General features: G+C 39.6%; 1 protein-coding gene across 16 annotated transcripts in view; it reads left to right on the top strand.

Moving 5' to 3' along the window:
- BICD1 (BICD cargo adaptor 1) overlaps positions 1-15,837 on the top strand; it is a 172,732-nt gene that overhangs the window by 130,597 nt on the left and 26,298 nt on the right. For all 16 annotated transcript variants that reach the window (XR_004254278.1, XR_004254281.1, XR_004254302.1 and 13 more), the window contains exons 5-6: positions 781-1,875; positions 10,590-10,741. Coding sequence is in view for 13 of the 16 variants with exons in the window: in XM_032205270.1 (XP_032061161.1) it covers positions 781-1,875; positions 10,590-10,741 (1,247 nt within the window). In the remaining 3 variants the exon portion in view is untranslated. The remainder of the gene's footprint in view (positions 1-780; positions 1,876-10,589; positions 10,742-15,837) is intronic.

Raw genomic sequence — 15,837 nt, 5'->3', positions numbered from 1 at the left:
TCTTCTTCCACTTTTCAATATCCACATTTCTCTGTGGTTATTCAGAAAGGAACTTAATAGGTCAGAACCAGTGGTTTGTTAATTATACTGCAAATTCCACTTTTTCTGCATTATCCTTAAAAGGATGGATTTTGCTTTCCTTGAAGTGCTGGGGAATGGGGCTTCCTAGAAGCTTCATGTGTTCAGGCTCCTGATCTGCGTTGTATTCACACATGGTGGGTTATTTGATGTAATTTCTGGAAATGTACACAGCCATTTGTTTACTGTATTTGCATTCAGTAATCAAGCCCTCCTTTATGAAAATTTGCAACAGTCCAAAGATATAAATAAAAATTGTGGAGGATGGTAAAGCTATTCACAGAAAATGTGAATTTAAACTCCACTGGGAGATGTGTATGTATCAGAGTAACATGTTATAGTTGACAGTGATGCAGTTATGCCTATTAAAATTCAGGGAACATATGTCTTGATAAATCCAGTATTATCACGCTAGCTGACTATGCACTTAGGGCTTGGGCACTAATTCTTCCGTGGGCAATGTGTGAGATACTGCATATGGCAGCAGAAGCTGGGACTTCATAATCCTCTACAAGTTACACGTATCTCTTTGATTTAATTTCATGGCTTAGGGATATATGGGTCGAGTCTTTTGGAAGCCCTCAGGTTGCATATGCAGAGTGGGGGAATGGAAGTGATGAACATGATTGGCTGAGTTTGGCGTTCAGCAGAAAAGCATGGGTAGGATCAGATGCCAGGTGTCTAACTTTGACTCTGTTGCAGGTGGAGAGAGAGAAGGCAATTCTCCTGGCCAACCTGCAAGAGTCTCAGACGCAGCTGGAGCACACAAAGGGAGCCCTGACCGAGCAACATGAGCGAGTCCACAGGCTCACGGAACACGTCAATGCCATGAGGGGGCTGCAAAGCAACAAGGAGCTAAAAGCAGAGCATGACTGTGAGAAGGGCCGAGATCCCAGCGAGGAAGCACATGACTATGAAGTGGACATCAATGGCTTGGAGATTCTAGAATGTAAATACAAAGTAGCTGTTACAGAGGTGATAGACCTTAAAGCAGAAATCAAAGCCTTAAAGGAGAAATATAATAAACATGTGGAAAACTACACTGAAGAGAAGGCCAAGTATGAGAGCAGAATCCAGACATATGATGAACAGGTGACAACCCTGGAGAAGTCGACCAAGGAAAGCCAGGAAAAAATGGTCCACATGGAAAAGGAATTACAAAGGATGACAAGCATAGCGAATGAAAACCACAATACCCTCAACACCGCCCAGGATGAGCTAGTGACATTTAGTGAAGAACTGGCTCAGCTCTACCATCATGTCTGCCTGTGCAACAACGAGACACCAAACAGGGTTATGTTGGACTATTACAGGCAAAGCAGAGTCACCCGCAGTGGCAGCCTGAAAGGACCAGATGACCCTCGAGGTCTCCTTTCCCCACGACTTGCCAGAAGGGGAATGGCATCGCCCGTAGAAGCCAGGACCCCAACCGAGCAGGTGACAAAAGAGGCCATGGAGCCTGGCAAGGAGCAGAGCCCAACTAAAACACCTACAATTTCCCCTGTCATCACAGCCCCTCCTTCCTCCCCTGTCTCCGATACCAGTGACATTCGCAAAGAGCCGATGAACATCTACAACCTCAATGCCATAATAAGGGACCAAATCAAGCACTTGCAGAAGGCTGTAGACCGGTCGCTGCAGCTGTCGCGCCAGCGTGCTGCAGCTCGGGAGCTGGCACCCATGATTGACAAAGACAAGGAGGCCTTAATGGAAGAGATACTGAAGCTGAAATCCCTCCTGAGTACCAAGCGGGAGCAGATAGCAACCCTGAGAGCAGTGCTGAAAGCCAACAAGCAGGTAAGGTACCAAAAAGGGAGCCGGCTAGGAGTGCCTGTTATTTACACAGGTCACTTGCAAGCTTATCCATCAGTATTTCAGGGGGAGAGATTTTACTGAGCCTCTCAATCACAGTGATGGCAGGCCTTTCTTATCTACCACCCTACCTCCTCTCTAAGCTCTCCATCTCTGCTTTTTTCCAGCACCCATCTTAAACAAGGGCTCAGGCAGCAGAGAGAGTGAGGGAAAAGCAGAGGAGAGAGATGGGGAGGGATCCACTACAGTCAAGCACTGCAGCAACTTTAAGGAAATTAAATTAAAAAACAGAAAGCTAAAGCACACCTCTTGAAGAGAATGGCAGGTGTAAGAGTGCAAGCGGTCACCTTGGATTGTATAGAGCAGGGCATTTTTGTGATAAAACACCAAGTGAAATGCTGGGTTATTTTATTTACAGGTAATTGGATTTAAAATAAATAAATAAATAAATAAATATTATTCTTATAACTTCTCCTGCTATTGTAACATTTTTTATCCTTTAGAATATAAAATTTTTGGTTTATTTTTAAGAAAAGGGACAACATCATTATATGATAAAGCAACCTGAAACAGTAACTGCATTTTTTTTTTGAGACAGATTAATTATAAAGTTATATTTTACAAGAGTTAAAATTTTCAAGTGAGTATTTTGAAAAATTAAACAGCTTAAACAATCAGAATTGTACAGAATACTGAGTTGGAAGTGGCCCACAAGGATCACTGAGTCCAACTCCTGGCTCCATAAAGGACTACTCAAAAACCAAACGATGTGTCTGAGTGCGCTGTCCAATGCTTCCTGAACTCTGGCAGGCTCGGTGCCACAACCACTGTCCTGGGGAGCCTGTCCCAGTGCCCGACCACCCTCTGGGTGCAGAACCTTTCCCTAACCCCCAGCCTGACCCTCCCCGTCCCAGCTCCATGCCATTCCCTCGGGTCCTGTCGCTGTCCCCAGAGAGCAGAGCTCAGCGCCTGCCCCTCTGCTCCCCTCGTGAGTGAGCTGCAGGCCGCCATGAGGCCTCCCCTCAGCCTGCTCTGCTCTGGGCTGGGCAAACCAAGGGACCTCAGCCCCTCATACTTCTTGCCTTCCAGACCCTTCACCATTTTTGTAGCCGTACTTTGGACACTAATAGTTTTATGACCTTCTTATATTTTGATGCCCCAGACTATAAACTGTACTCAGCATGAGCCCTCGAAAGCTCAGAGCAGAGTGGGACAATCCTTTCCTTAACCAGCTATCAGTGCCTGATGCACCCCATGGTGTTTTTGGCCCTTCTGGCTGTCAGGGCACACTGCTTACTCACATTCAATGCCATCAACCACACCATCAGATCCCTTTTTGCAGGGGTGCTCTCTAGCCTCTCATCCCCCAGTCTGTACGTATACCCAGGATTGCCCCTTCCCAAGTGCAGAATCTGGCACTTGCTCTTGTTAAACTTCATATTGTTGGTGATTGCCCAGCTCTCTAGTTTGTCCAGATCTCTCTGTAAGGCCTCTCTACCCTTGATGGAGTCAGAAGCTCCGCTCAATTTAGTATCATCTGGAAACTTACTCAGTACATCTTCTAGTTCTACATTTAACTCATTCATGAAAACATTAGAGAGAACTGGCCCCAAAATGGAGCCCTGTGGAATCCCACTAGTGACCGGCCACCAGTCTCATGTAACCCCATTTACTTACAACTCTTCAAGCCTGATCCATCAGCTAATTGTTCACCTATTACATTATGTTTTTATCTAGCTGTATGCTGAACATTTTGTCCAGAAGGATACTGTGAGAAACAGTATCAAAAGCTTTACTGGAATCCAAAAAGATTACATAACTGGCTTCCCTTGGTCAACTAGATGGGTGACCTTGTCATAAAAGGAAATTAAGTTCATTAAACAGGACCTTACCCTCATGAACTCGCCTTGGCTATGGCCAGTGACCACATTGTCCTTCAGGTGTTTTTCAATAACTACCAGAATAATTTTCTCCATAATTTTGCCAGGCAGCGAAGTGAAACTGACAGGCCTGTAATTATCAGGGTCTTACCATCAAATCATCAAACCCTCTTTATTTTTGATGTTATACTGATGTAAATAGGCTGAGAATTGCAGCATTCTATATTAAATGCCAAAAGAGGACCGCATAATGGTGTGTTTTTCAAGAATACTCACAATATTTTTGCATGGTATATCCTCCCAAACCCCTTGTATCTGATAGATTCTGGGTCTGCAAATATTTTAAGAAGTTAAATTTGAACATGCAAACAATTCTATTTATTTCAGATAGTCCTCTTATGCACAGAATTACATGTGAATGCAAGACTCTGCAGGGACAGAGTATCCAGATTGCCCAGGACTTTTCTCATCTTAAAGATGTGTAGTATAAACCACATGGGGGCATAAATCCTGGTTAATAGCTTGGTATCCTATTCTCTGATGATAATGATAGGATTTCAGTATTAAAATTCCCAGAAGTTGATGAATCTGAAGTTAAAGTTTGAAAATTAATTGATGATTGGATCTGTAGCTGTATCTCTGGGTACTGGGGATTTTTAAATTGCATCTATATATCAGTATATATTGAGTCATTTATACCATGCACACCCCTCCCCCCCCATACAACACATGTTAAATATTAATTGGAGTAAGTAAGTACTATCCTTAGCTAAGTAATAATAGCTCTGAGCAATTACATGAGGATTTTCCATGTAATTAAGATGTAATTGAAGTACATCTTTAGATACCAAAACAAAGATTATTTTTTTTTCACAGTAGACCTATCATTTATTTTAATCTAGCTCAATCTTTCTAAAGATTTTTTTTTTCTTTAAATTACTGTCAGAAGTAACACATCATCCTGAAGTGTGCTCACTGAAATAGGAAAGATAGATTTACTGAGTAAGAAGGTGCTATCAGCTAAACTTTTCTTTGTTGGGTAACAGCATAAATGTCTGTAGCTATTCAACTGGGTATCAACTCTTGTAATGCAAACCAAATACCAATATCCTCAAACTTTCAAGTTAAAAGGTGTAATAATATAAAAGGGGTGAAGAAATTTAAAGTTAGAGAGATGGGGGTTGAGTTAATTGTGGTGTAGCAGTACTGCCATTCTGTCACTCTGGCGATGAGTGTATCCCAAGGACAAAAAGCAGCCAAAAACACACCTCATGTTCAGAAAACATAAGTCAAGATTCATCCCCTTGAGTTCTTCCTCTCCAAAATAATAAGTTTCTAAGCAGCAAAAGGTTGGGGATATTTTCCTCTCTGGGTTCAATTTAGATAAGCCTACAGAGGACATCTGAATCAGTTTTTTTCATTTTCTCTAAAACCACAAATGTTTGTATTGTAATTTATTAAAAACATCCCTTGAGACCTAATGAAGCTGATGTTGACATGCAGTGATGTCTTTTCATCCTGTACATCGTACTGTGAGATACTTAAGGTGATTTTTATTTTTTATTTTTTGAACAATTTTGGAAGGCAAAATTAGCACAATCGAATGCACTGGAAAAAAATTTACAAGATCTGGCCTTTCTAGAGCATCCCAACATTCAAATCCTGGGGGCAGATCAGCAGCCGGGCCCTGGGTATTTGGGGCTGGATTTCAGTAACGGAGGTACACCCTTTATTGGGGAAGCACTGGTGCTATCTAGTGACCACCAGAAGTATTGCAACATTCCATTTAAAATGTTCGGCTTTCCTGGCCATACATTTCTTTGCAGTGTGCTAACATCCCCTGTTATCCAGGTACAGGGACAGACAGCTGTCAAAAAAAAAAAAAAAAAAAAAAAAAAAAAAAAAAAAAAAAAAAAAACAGACAAAAGAAAAGGCAAAAAAAAAAAAGAACAAACCTGAACTGTGTTCACTTCTCCTACCAGGAAATTACCTGACTACAGGAAATTACCTGACTGCAGGAAAGCACTGAAGGAATCTCTGTTTCTTGCTCCTGTTGCAATGGTCTGGGCACTCTGGCAGTGCAGTTACAGCTTTTAAATCTCTAACAACATGCAATAAATTTGTTTGAACCTGATAAGCTATTGCCTAGCTTTCTGCATTTGACAATCTCTGATGCTAAAGTCTTTCTTTTTAATCTAGCTGTGTTTTCTTTAGTAATATTTTCACATCAGCATTTTAGCATTAGGCTGGGCCGGAAATAGAAGACACTAAACATTGTAAGATAGAAAAGAGGACATGATTTGCTCTGAGAAGCCACAAACCTAAGACCAGGGAAATTGATTATTAAACAAATCAATGGCTCAAGATAGCAAGTCACAACATATATCTTGCTAGCTTGCTTGCTTACTTCAGCTTGATTTATGTATCTGTTTATTTGTAGCTGTAATTACTGTGTCAGCACCAGTTTCATACAGCAAAACCAAGTAACATTAGGATTAACAGGAAGCATAAATTGTGAAGTAATATCAAGTTAATGATATAATAACTTTTAGGGCCAGTTCAGTAATGGTTTTGATTTTGGTTTCTAATAGCTTACAGAGAGCAAACATGCCTGTATGGGTAATTTATTATCCTGAAATTGTGACTGAAATATGATCAGTCATTCTTGTAGGTAAATAATTGAATGGGAAGGAGCTGTATGAGTAAGGAAGACTTTCACATCCATATTGTTGGCAATAACTATGCTGTCTGCAGCTTCCATAACTGAGATATCGGTAAAAGTCCTTCAGATAACTGGGCTGGGTAACACCACATGTGCAGCACCTGATCTATAAACAAAAGCTCAGTTGTTATATAGACAGTGCAGTGGAATTTGTACACTGAAACTGGGTGGACAGATTCATTATCATGTGTGATTTCTGCACTAAAATGGCAAGCTGCTGTTCTCCTTTCTTGTACTTACCACTGCAGGACTTAATATTCTTTCAGCAATATTTTGGTTTTACTTGGTTTGCTTCTTCTACTCTTAATAGAAAGTAAATGAGATATGAAGTCTTCCTGAAATGTGAAATCTATATAGAGAAAATGAGCTATGTTCATGGATTTCAGGAGGGCAACCTTTAGGAAGCTGGATTTGAGCATGCATCTCTTCTGTAAGGATAAGGAAAGGCATGAAAAGGACTTTATTAGTTCTGGCAGCACCTTGGGTATGTGTTCACCTCAACTCCTGAAGGCCCAAACGCTGCAACTGTATTCTGGGGGAACAGGTATGGTGAGCTCGGTGTACCCTAGCTCTCTTCCTTAATGGTGTATCACACTGGCAGGAGTCCACTTGTTGGAGCTCTTTGCTCCCTCCCTAGATTATCCTAGGTTATCCCCAGGGCTGGTTCCAGGCACAGTCACACACATGGTTCAGTGGGCACAGTTTTGGAGATTGGTAATGAGAAAGAACAAACAAATAATTTAGGCTGTAGCTTCTGCTGGAGGAAGAACAGCATGAAGTTGTGTCTTCAGTCTGCCTTATTCCTGGGTATGGTACTCACAGCACAGCCTAGCAGTGCAGCAGAGGTAACCAGACACATGGATACTCTGCAAGAGGGGATCCAACCACCCTTTGTACCCTCAGCCATGCTCCCCATCATGCATCCTGTCTCCAAGGTGCTTCAGGCTCATTTTCTGCCTGTTCAGCTCCCTAGATCAGCTGGTGGTAAGCACAGAAGAAAACCATCCGGTGTGCAAAGGTTAGGGATGGGGAAAGGCTGGGTGATTATTCTTTCAGTGGCAGCTAGCCAATATAGATTGATTTAGCTGCATTGTAAAATAGCATCCTCAGAGCCAGGGAGTCTGACAGCAGTCGGCCTCAGTCAGCATCCAGGTCCCAAACTGATGAGCTCTGGGTAACCTGAGCATCCGCATAGACTGCTGCACGCAGGCTCTTACACAGATTGATTTAGCAAGCTGAACATCACATTAAAGCAATGCCCTTCTGCTCCACTGGCTGTGGTTGCCTGTCTGCACATTTGTAGCAGAAGCATCCCCTGATTTCTACTTTCTACTTTGTCTTGCCTACTAAAAACACATTTTGCTCAGTTTTGCTTTGCTGGTCTGTACATTTGCTCGTGATTCTTCACTTAGGAGAATTTCAGAAGGGAGACCCTGGGCAGCCTGCAAAGAAGCATGTTGAAAAGCTTGTTAGGCATATATAAAGAACCTATTAAAATGGTTAACAATGAGAAACGACTGTTGAGGTCCTTGTTGTTTTATGATAAAATACATATTTTGTTATATTCTGCATATTTTAAATTTTTATTACAATAAAATTATATTAAGGCCTTAGTGATGGAAAAACATACTTTCTCATGGTTCTACCATACCTGGAAAATAAATTTCAACTGCAGCTACATGAAAGCTACTGGGTATAAAATTGTTGATTGTCTATGGGAAAAATAGAAGTAATTAATTAGTGTTATCCTTTCCCACTTCAGAATACCAATATTATGTTTTTCTAAATCATTCAGAGAAAAGGCAGTAATAAAGTGTTGCCTTGTCTTGAGCTGTAACACTTAATGCTTTCTAGCACACTTCTCTGGTAATGCAAAATGGCCAGAGCAAACAGGTCAGTTGAACTGCAGGCACTGAAACTTTGTTTTGCTAGATCAGCACAACCAGCCAGAACATGAATATTGAGTTTCTGCACGGGAGGTGATCTTCATGAATTTCTGCAGAATGACATTTTCCCCTTTGGTTTCTGTTGAGACAGAGAATTTTGGTTATGAAGAATAACTGGAGGGGCAAGAGGAAAGGGCATTGATTGCAGTTAACTAGCTCTAGTCCTTGCACACAGTTCCCCTGTTGTGTAAAATCTTACAGGGAATATGTATGTTTCCAATACTGAAACAATTAATTTATTTTTTATAAGCCTACCATTAAGTGGCACAGCACATATCTTTAACTCATTTTTATTCCTAAACAAAGGAAAAATCTTGAATAGGTGAATTCTGTATTTGAACTGCCATAGTTAAGGGACAGTAGTCTGGCCTTCTCTTGCAGAACAAAGACATCTGAATTCCTGCTTTAGGCCAAAGCAGAACTCAGTTTGAGCAACAGAGCCTAGCTCTGCTCTCATAAATCACTTCTGTCTCATTAGTGACCTGAAAATTCTTAAATTAATCTGATTTAATAATACCTGTTAAGAAGGAATTTGTCTGCTGACTCACTACATTCTAGATTTGTTTTAAAAAATATATATTTGTTAAACATAATTAATCTTTCTTCTCCATGTTAATTTATGTGTTAATTTTTGCTCATGGCTGGAAACACAGAAAGCTGATGATTTCTGTTTTCTTCTTGCTAAGGCGTAGGATGGTACCATCCTACATTATAACAAAGCATATGTCATCAAGGCTTCTACAAACCCTAAGTGGCTTTTGTTTTGTTTTATTTTACAATGTGTTGCTGATAATTTCAAGTTTGACATGAAACAATAAATATTTAAAATTTCAGGAAGTTATTAGCATTTTTTTTAATTTTCTCAATGTAAACTAGTGTGAAAGTAGAGAAAACTTTATTACTGGATATATAATTGAAAAAAAAAAGGAATTTTTATTTTAGTGTGGCCATTTGTAACTGCTGTTTCCCCAGGTACAAATGAATAGAGTTGTGTTTTAGTAGGAGATGTTAATAATGTCCTTTTCTTAAGAGGCATTGTTAGTGACAAGATTCAGAAAACTGAGTTTAAAATCAGTTTCCAAGTATTTGGTCATTAGCATCCCTTTGCTGGCATCTTTGAAATAATGTTTTCCACAATTCTTTCCCCTTATGATGGTTCACAAACCCACAAGATCAACAGGGAAAACTCATTGCTGATATGAAATGCTACAACTTATTCTGCACTAAGTGAAGTGAAAAAATAATACCCGCCCCCTCCACTCTAGGTAAATTCAAAAGGAAACATTTTTTCTTCAGGTAATTCAATGGCAATAATTTAAAATGTCTCATAGCAGTAGTGTAAAGCCCCTGTAAAGTACGTATTTTGAATAAATTCAAAATGATACTACATTTCATAACTAAAACAGAAGATTCAACTCTTGTAAATATAAGACAAATGTAATTACTAAAATGTAGTTAGATAGTCAGGAAAGTGAAGAACTCTAGTGGAGGTAATGGACAAAATAAAGAAAGAAGGAAGCACAGAAATAAAGAAATAGGTGGCTACAAAGCCTTGCTTTCCTTTTAAGTGAAAATTGTAATTTACGCTTTCTTTGTTCTTTTTTTTGTAGTAATTAAAGCTGACAGAATAATGTAGCTCAACAGTATGTATTGCCAGTGTTCAGACATGAAAACCAGCTGTCACACCCTAGCAATCACCTCATGCAAGGAAAGCCATGGCAGAAAGCATGAGGAAAACCAAGTCAGTTCAGCCCTCAGATACCAAGGCTGAGTCTAATGTGCCGTGTGTCCCATTTGCAACGTGGTCAGAGATGCACCTTGTTTCTCAAGGATGTGGTAGCAAATCCTTAAGCTGTAGTAACTTGCTCATTTGCCTGAGCCCTCAACATGCAGCTGAACCATTTTGCACAGACATTTAAGGTGTTGAGTTGTAGCCAGCGCATTATAATTGGCTTTGTCCTTTCAACTGCTTTCTCCTTTTCCTGACTTTATGGAGGACAACTTAAAAGATGCCATTAAAGGGCACGGTTCAGGTCTAACCTTCTTTTGCTGTTTGAATGGAGAAGGAAACTTAAAGTAAAAGCAAGCATGGAATCTGAGTTGTTATCAGATATCTCTGTCATAAGCAAATATCCTTATCTGTGTTTTCAGACAGCTGAAGTGGCATTAGCCAATTTGAAGAATAAGTATGAAAATGAAAAAGCAATGGTGACTGAAACCATGACCAAGCTACGGAATGAACTTAAGGCTTTGAAGGAAGATGCAGCAACCTTCTCATCCTTGAGAGCAATGTTTGCAACCAGGTAAGGGAAATGATTTCACTGTCTGACTCAACACTGTAAAAGTAAATAAGTGTGCAAAGCGAGAACAGACATACCTGTGTATGTTCGGTACTTAGGAGGAGAGACAGAAATTATTTTCTGCAAGGTCAAGGGTTTGCTGGATGAAGGTGAACGAGTCTTGCAGTGCTTGCTGTGCAAAACTTGCAAGCTTTCAAGTGCTACTGGGATGCATGTCTTGGAAAATAATGCTGGAGAATAGCAATGTCAATACAACCTTGAGTAAAGTGTTATAAAGGCCAATATCAGCCTTCAGTCCATTTGCATTTATAGGGCTTTTTTAAGTGAAAATCAAATAGGAGATTTATATGGCTGATATTCACATTCAGAAGTACACAGTGATTCTGTCACATAAAGCTGTCGTATGGTTAATGAAGATCTTCAGAATCTTACGGCTTCATTATCATGAGATTTATTACCTACCACTAGAAAAATCTATTTCATCAACCAGCCTGTGCTGTAATCCAGCACTAATAATTGTGAGGTCACTGCAATTTCACATTCCAACATGAATTCTTATTTTCTCCAGCTGTAATATCAAATTTATTAACTTCTACACAGGATAAAAATTTCACTTACCTTCTGTAGCATAAGTCCTCCTGACAGGACAGTAATTAATCATTTCTCTTCTTTCCTTCTTCCATACATTCTTAAAAGAGCTTTTGGTTTTAGGTGCTTTTCAAAATGTTAGCTACAAGTATTTCGTTTTTGAAGATCCAGTGCTTCCATTAATAAATTCTTAACACTCAAATAAGCAAAGAAAACAGCAATCTTGGGACTTTTTTTTCTATTATTTCTTCCCCCTCCCTCTTCTCCCTGTTTGTGATCGAACACAATGAAGATTTCTTGCTTGTGCTTTAGTCCATAAGTGATAAGACTTCTTCATGCCTTGTGCCCGTGTGCTCCCTGCACTATATAGGTGCTATCTCACCTCTTCCACCATTCTTCAGTCTTTTGTTGCTTAGTCATGGTAGCAGCAGCAGCTGAGAGGTGGGAAGGATGGAGAAGGGGCCATTTCCATGCTGTGACTTTGGTGCTGTGTACAAATTCATCATAGGTTCATCGTTGGAAGAGTACGTGTAGTGCCATAATGGAAATGAAGAGCCAACTCATCAGGTGGTGTGAACCAAGGTAGCTCCATTCATTTCACTGCCATCTAGAGAATGCCTTCAGGAAAGCAAACTTCTGTGTGTGTTTTAGAAATGCACGTGTCAATCTTTGTTTACCGGCTCATTACTCTAGGAGGTAAATGAATGTACTAACTCTATAAGGCTACCTGGAGGGCTACTAACTCCTGAAGAGAGGTGTGGCATCACGAGCATAAAGCAAACAAGGGTCATGTGTGGAGTCTAAATCTCAGCCTGTGAGGTGAAACAAGTTTGCAAAGATTTGGAAGCTGATGCTTAAAGAGAATATTAGGTTGGTGTACTGAGTGCTCTTTACTGTATTCAGGCATCCCACATGCACACTTCTGCTGGATTTAAGGCATGCCCTACAGCCAGCGGGAGGCAGCAGCATCTTTTCTGCAAGAATTAAGCTTAAAGGGTGCCATTCATTTAGATGCCTATTATAGATATCTTGTGTAGGATGCAGTGAAACATGTCTCTTCTACAACTGTAAAAGGAATCTGTGTCACTTGCTGAGTTACCAATTTCCACTTTGTAAATGTCTAATATTAGTAGAGATAACCCCCACTCAGAGCATCGACTACTGTTGGTAAATGCCATGCAGTTGTGATTAAAAACTCACTGCAGGACCTATGGATGTATTCCTGCCCTTGAGGTCATACGTTTTGACCAGTATCTTGTAGAGACAGTGATTAAAAGTCACTCACTGCAACATCTTGCATATCAGTGGGCTTCTATAGATTTTTCTGTTGTAGAATATTGCTTTTCCTTCCCTACCCTGGAATCTAATGACCTTCATAATTAAATCAATTTTCCTAAATGTTCAAATCATTGACTCATTCTGTGTACTTCATTTGGAATAGCTTTTGCTTAATTGACAAAGAGACAATATACTATAAATGTCTGTTCAAGAAGAGAAACCTGTTTGGAAATAGAAGAATGCGAGATTCTCTATGCAGTAACATTTGATATGATAGCAACATTCAGCATTTATATATTTATATATATATATATATAATATATATAAATATTTAAATATAAAAAATTATATATTTTATATTAAAAATTTATATATATATATATAAATGCTGAATGTATATATACATATATATATATGTATATTTATATATATAGTCTTATGTTAAATAAAACAGTGATTTCCATGGTAATCCTGCATCACATGATACTATTGATTTTGTCCTATAGGGAGAATATCTCTCTAAAAGTAGAGTTGTTTCATAGGTGTCAAAATGATTTTACATGCTGCTTGATTGAGCAATATCCTTTTTCATAACCCATTCTTTTCTGTTCACTTGACTCTAAAATGGACGTTCATTCTGGTGCTGAATTGTATGGATCCTTCATCATATCCACTGCATAAAGCTCATGCCACGTTATAAGGAGAGTATAGCGGATGTGTTTCTAGTCTGAACAGTAAAGACAACAATTTTCTGCAAAGCTTCCCTATGCAGAAAGCAAGAGTCTTCCTTTTTTTTTTGTGATTTTCCCTTGACACTTGTGCGTCCTTCTATTCCTCAGTTTCTTTCTTCAGATCTCTTCTGCCGCTCAAAGTTCCTTCTGTCCAGCCTTATACCTCTTTCGTTCTTTTTATTTTCCTGGACTGTTTGTTTCCCAATCCACAATCTCTGTGGTTCTGATCTCTACAGCTTCCTTCTTCCTTCTTCATTAGCCTCGATCCCTTTCTGAATTTAATTCAGACCTGCAAGAATATGTTCTTACCGCAGTTCAAGCTCCTGTTTCCTCAAACACACTTCAAAAAAGAAAAATAAAACAAAAGTATAAAAACTTTCTGTTATCAAACTCATGATACAGCTGCTTTTTTAAATCACTCAATTTTTACACCAACCCTTTTGGATCTTAAAACCACAAAAAATACACCACACTTATAGGACAAAGAAATTCAATTTTTTAGACTCTTTTAATCATCTATCTGGAAAGTTTAGAGAGCTAGAGAAGGTCAGAATGTTGGAATTAACTGGAGTGATGAAATTTATCTGCCAGCTGTGAAGAACAGCTGATTGTTAAACACCTTAACTGTTCATTTTTTGTTTTGCTTTTTAAAACTCAGTGTCTTTATATCTGTGGTAATGTTTTGGGGTAGACACCACTGATGAGGGCTCTTCCATAGTAGCACTTTTGTTGATATATTTTAATGGTGCATTAAGCCTGCTGCTGCAGCTTCTGCTGGAGAAGTCATCTTCTGTGGCTGCTTGTGGGTGGGATGCATGGAATGGGCAAAGTTTAAATTCCCACCTGATAGCAGGGCTATGTGCTGCCCGTCAGATTCACAGCTTCTGTCTACTTATTTACTGTGCTGCTTCTGATATTCCCAGAGCAGAAAATGGTGTGAGCCTTTCCTGCCCCTTCTGTTGCAGCCCCTTGCCACAGCCCCGAGACACTGACATGGTGTGAGCTGTGGGGTGGTGATGCTGACAGCCAGTGCTCCTCTAGAGGGCAAATAAAAAACAAATTCTTTAAAACTCTAGTTTTTCCATCTAGAGTAGGGGTTGAGCTGAGAGGGGAAGGGATAAAATGTCTCGTGACGAAGGAGAGAAACAACTGTCTGTACAGAAGGATCTTGAAGGGATTCAGAAAGCTAATTTTACTGAGTCCCTGCATACTTTTATTTTCCTATGCTAAATAGATATTCAAAAGTAGAGAAATATTACTCAAGATATTGCCATACTCCAGACACTACATGTACTGATTTTATTCTCTACCCATCAAGATGTTTTCTTATGATTAATACTTAAAGAAAATTTGTGCTGAAGACATGGGTTAAGAAGTATGGACAGATCCCAGAGCTATCCTGGATGAGAAAACATTCATGAGCAGAAGAGAATTATGCTTATGTGGTAGAGCCAGGATTTCTCACTGTCAATGTCACTGGGTTTAGCTCAAGCTCTGCTATGATTTGTGTGACTGAAATTCTGCCTAGGCCTGACTTGGTATTTGGTTTGCATTCGTAGATGACAGAGAAATATGAAAAAATCCTACGTAAGCTTCTTGGATCACTTGATACAAAATAAACAGGCTTATGCATCTGTCTGCTTCCTTTCTGAGACAGGAGAAATAAGAAATATGTGAAAACTTGACACTGCATAAATCTTAAGACCAACATACAAGATAATTTACTAGTCACTTGCAGCTTACACCTGTCATGAGACAAGGGAGAAACTGTGACAGAGCTCTGATGCAGGAAGATGTAACCTAACCTGTTATGAACTACTACTCTAGCACTTCTAGAAGATCCATTGAGAGCTCTGGTGTATCCTGGAGCCCTGCTTGTTCTGCAGTGGTCCACACCATGCCAGAAATCCTCTCTCTTAAGAGCTCTTAGCCTTTTTCTTCCTCTGTATGCTGTGAGACTTCACCAATGTTTATAAAATGTATGGGTAAAAGGCAAGATGAACATGTGTAAAGCTTTTTTTATTTTTTAATTGGAAACACCTTTCTTTTTATCCTTCACTTGCATATATCAGGCAATATTTCGTTACAGGACCATGTCTGCAGGCAGTGGCTACCTCCCACTACGTGGAATAACCTTCACTGCTGCAGACTTCAAGAAGATCTGAGGCTGTTAATTCAGCAGTTTCTAAAGTCAATTATGGCCTTCATTTGACTGATTTAGGCTTAACCTTTCTGAACGCTATTTCTCAAAAAATATATGCGCTTGAGCAACAAAACACAGAGACAATGGGCCATGTGTTTGTGCAAAATAATAGGAAACTTCGAGTTGTGGTGGAGGTCAGATGACTGGAACCACCCAAACACTGCAGTGAACTGCCAAGAATGCTGGATTGCTATTGTGGGGAGACTTCTAGGAAGGGCATATAGTTAGCGAGAACAGCTGGAAAATGTATTAATGAGATTGTTTTTGTTTTGAGTGTGAGGCCAGCTAACTGCATCTAG

The sequence above is a fragment of the Aythya fuligula genome, chromosome 1, assembly GCF_009819795.1.
Source record: "Aythya fuligula isolate bAytFul2 chromosome 1, bAytFul2.pri, whole genome shotgun sequence".
Lineage (NCBI taxonomy): Eukaryota > Metazoa > Chordata > Aves > Anseriformes > Anatidae > Aythya > Aythya fuligula.
Note: the sequence above shows the minus strand (reverse complement) of the source record. Positions and strands in the feature narration are given on the sequence as shown.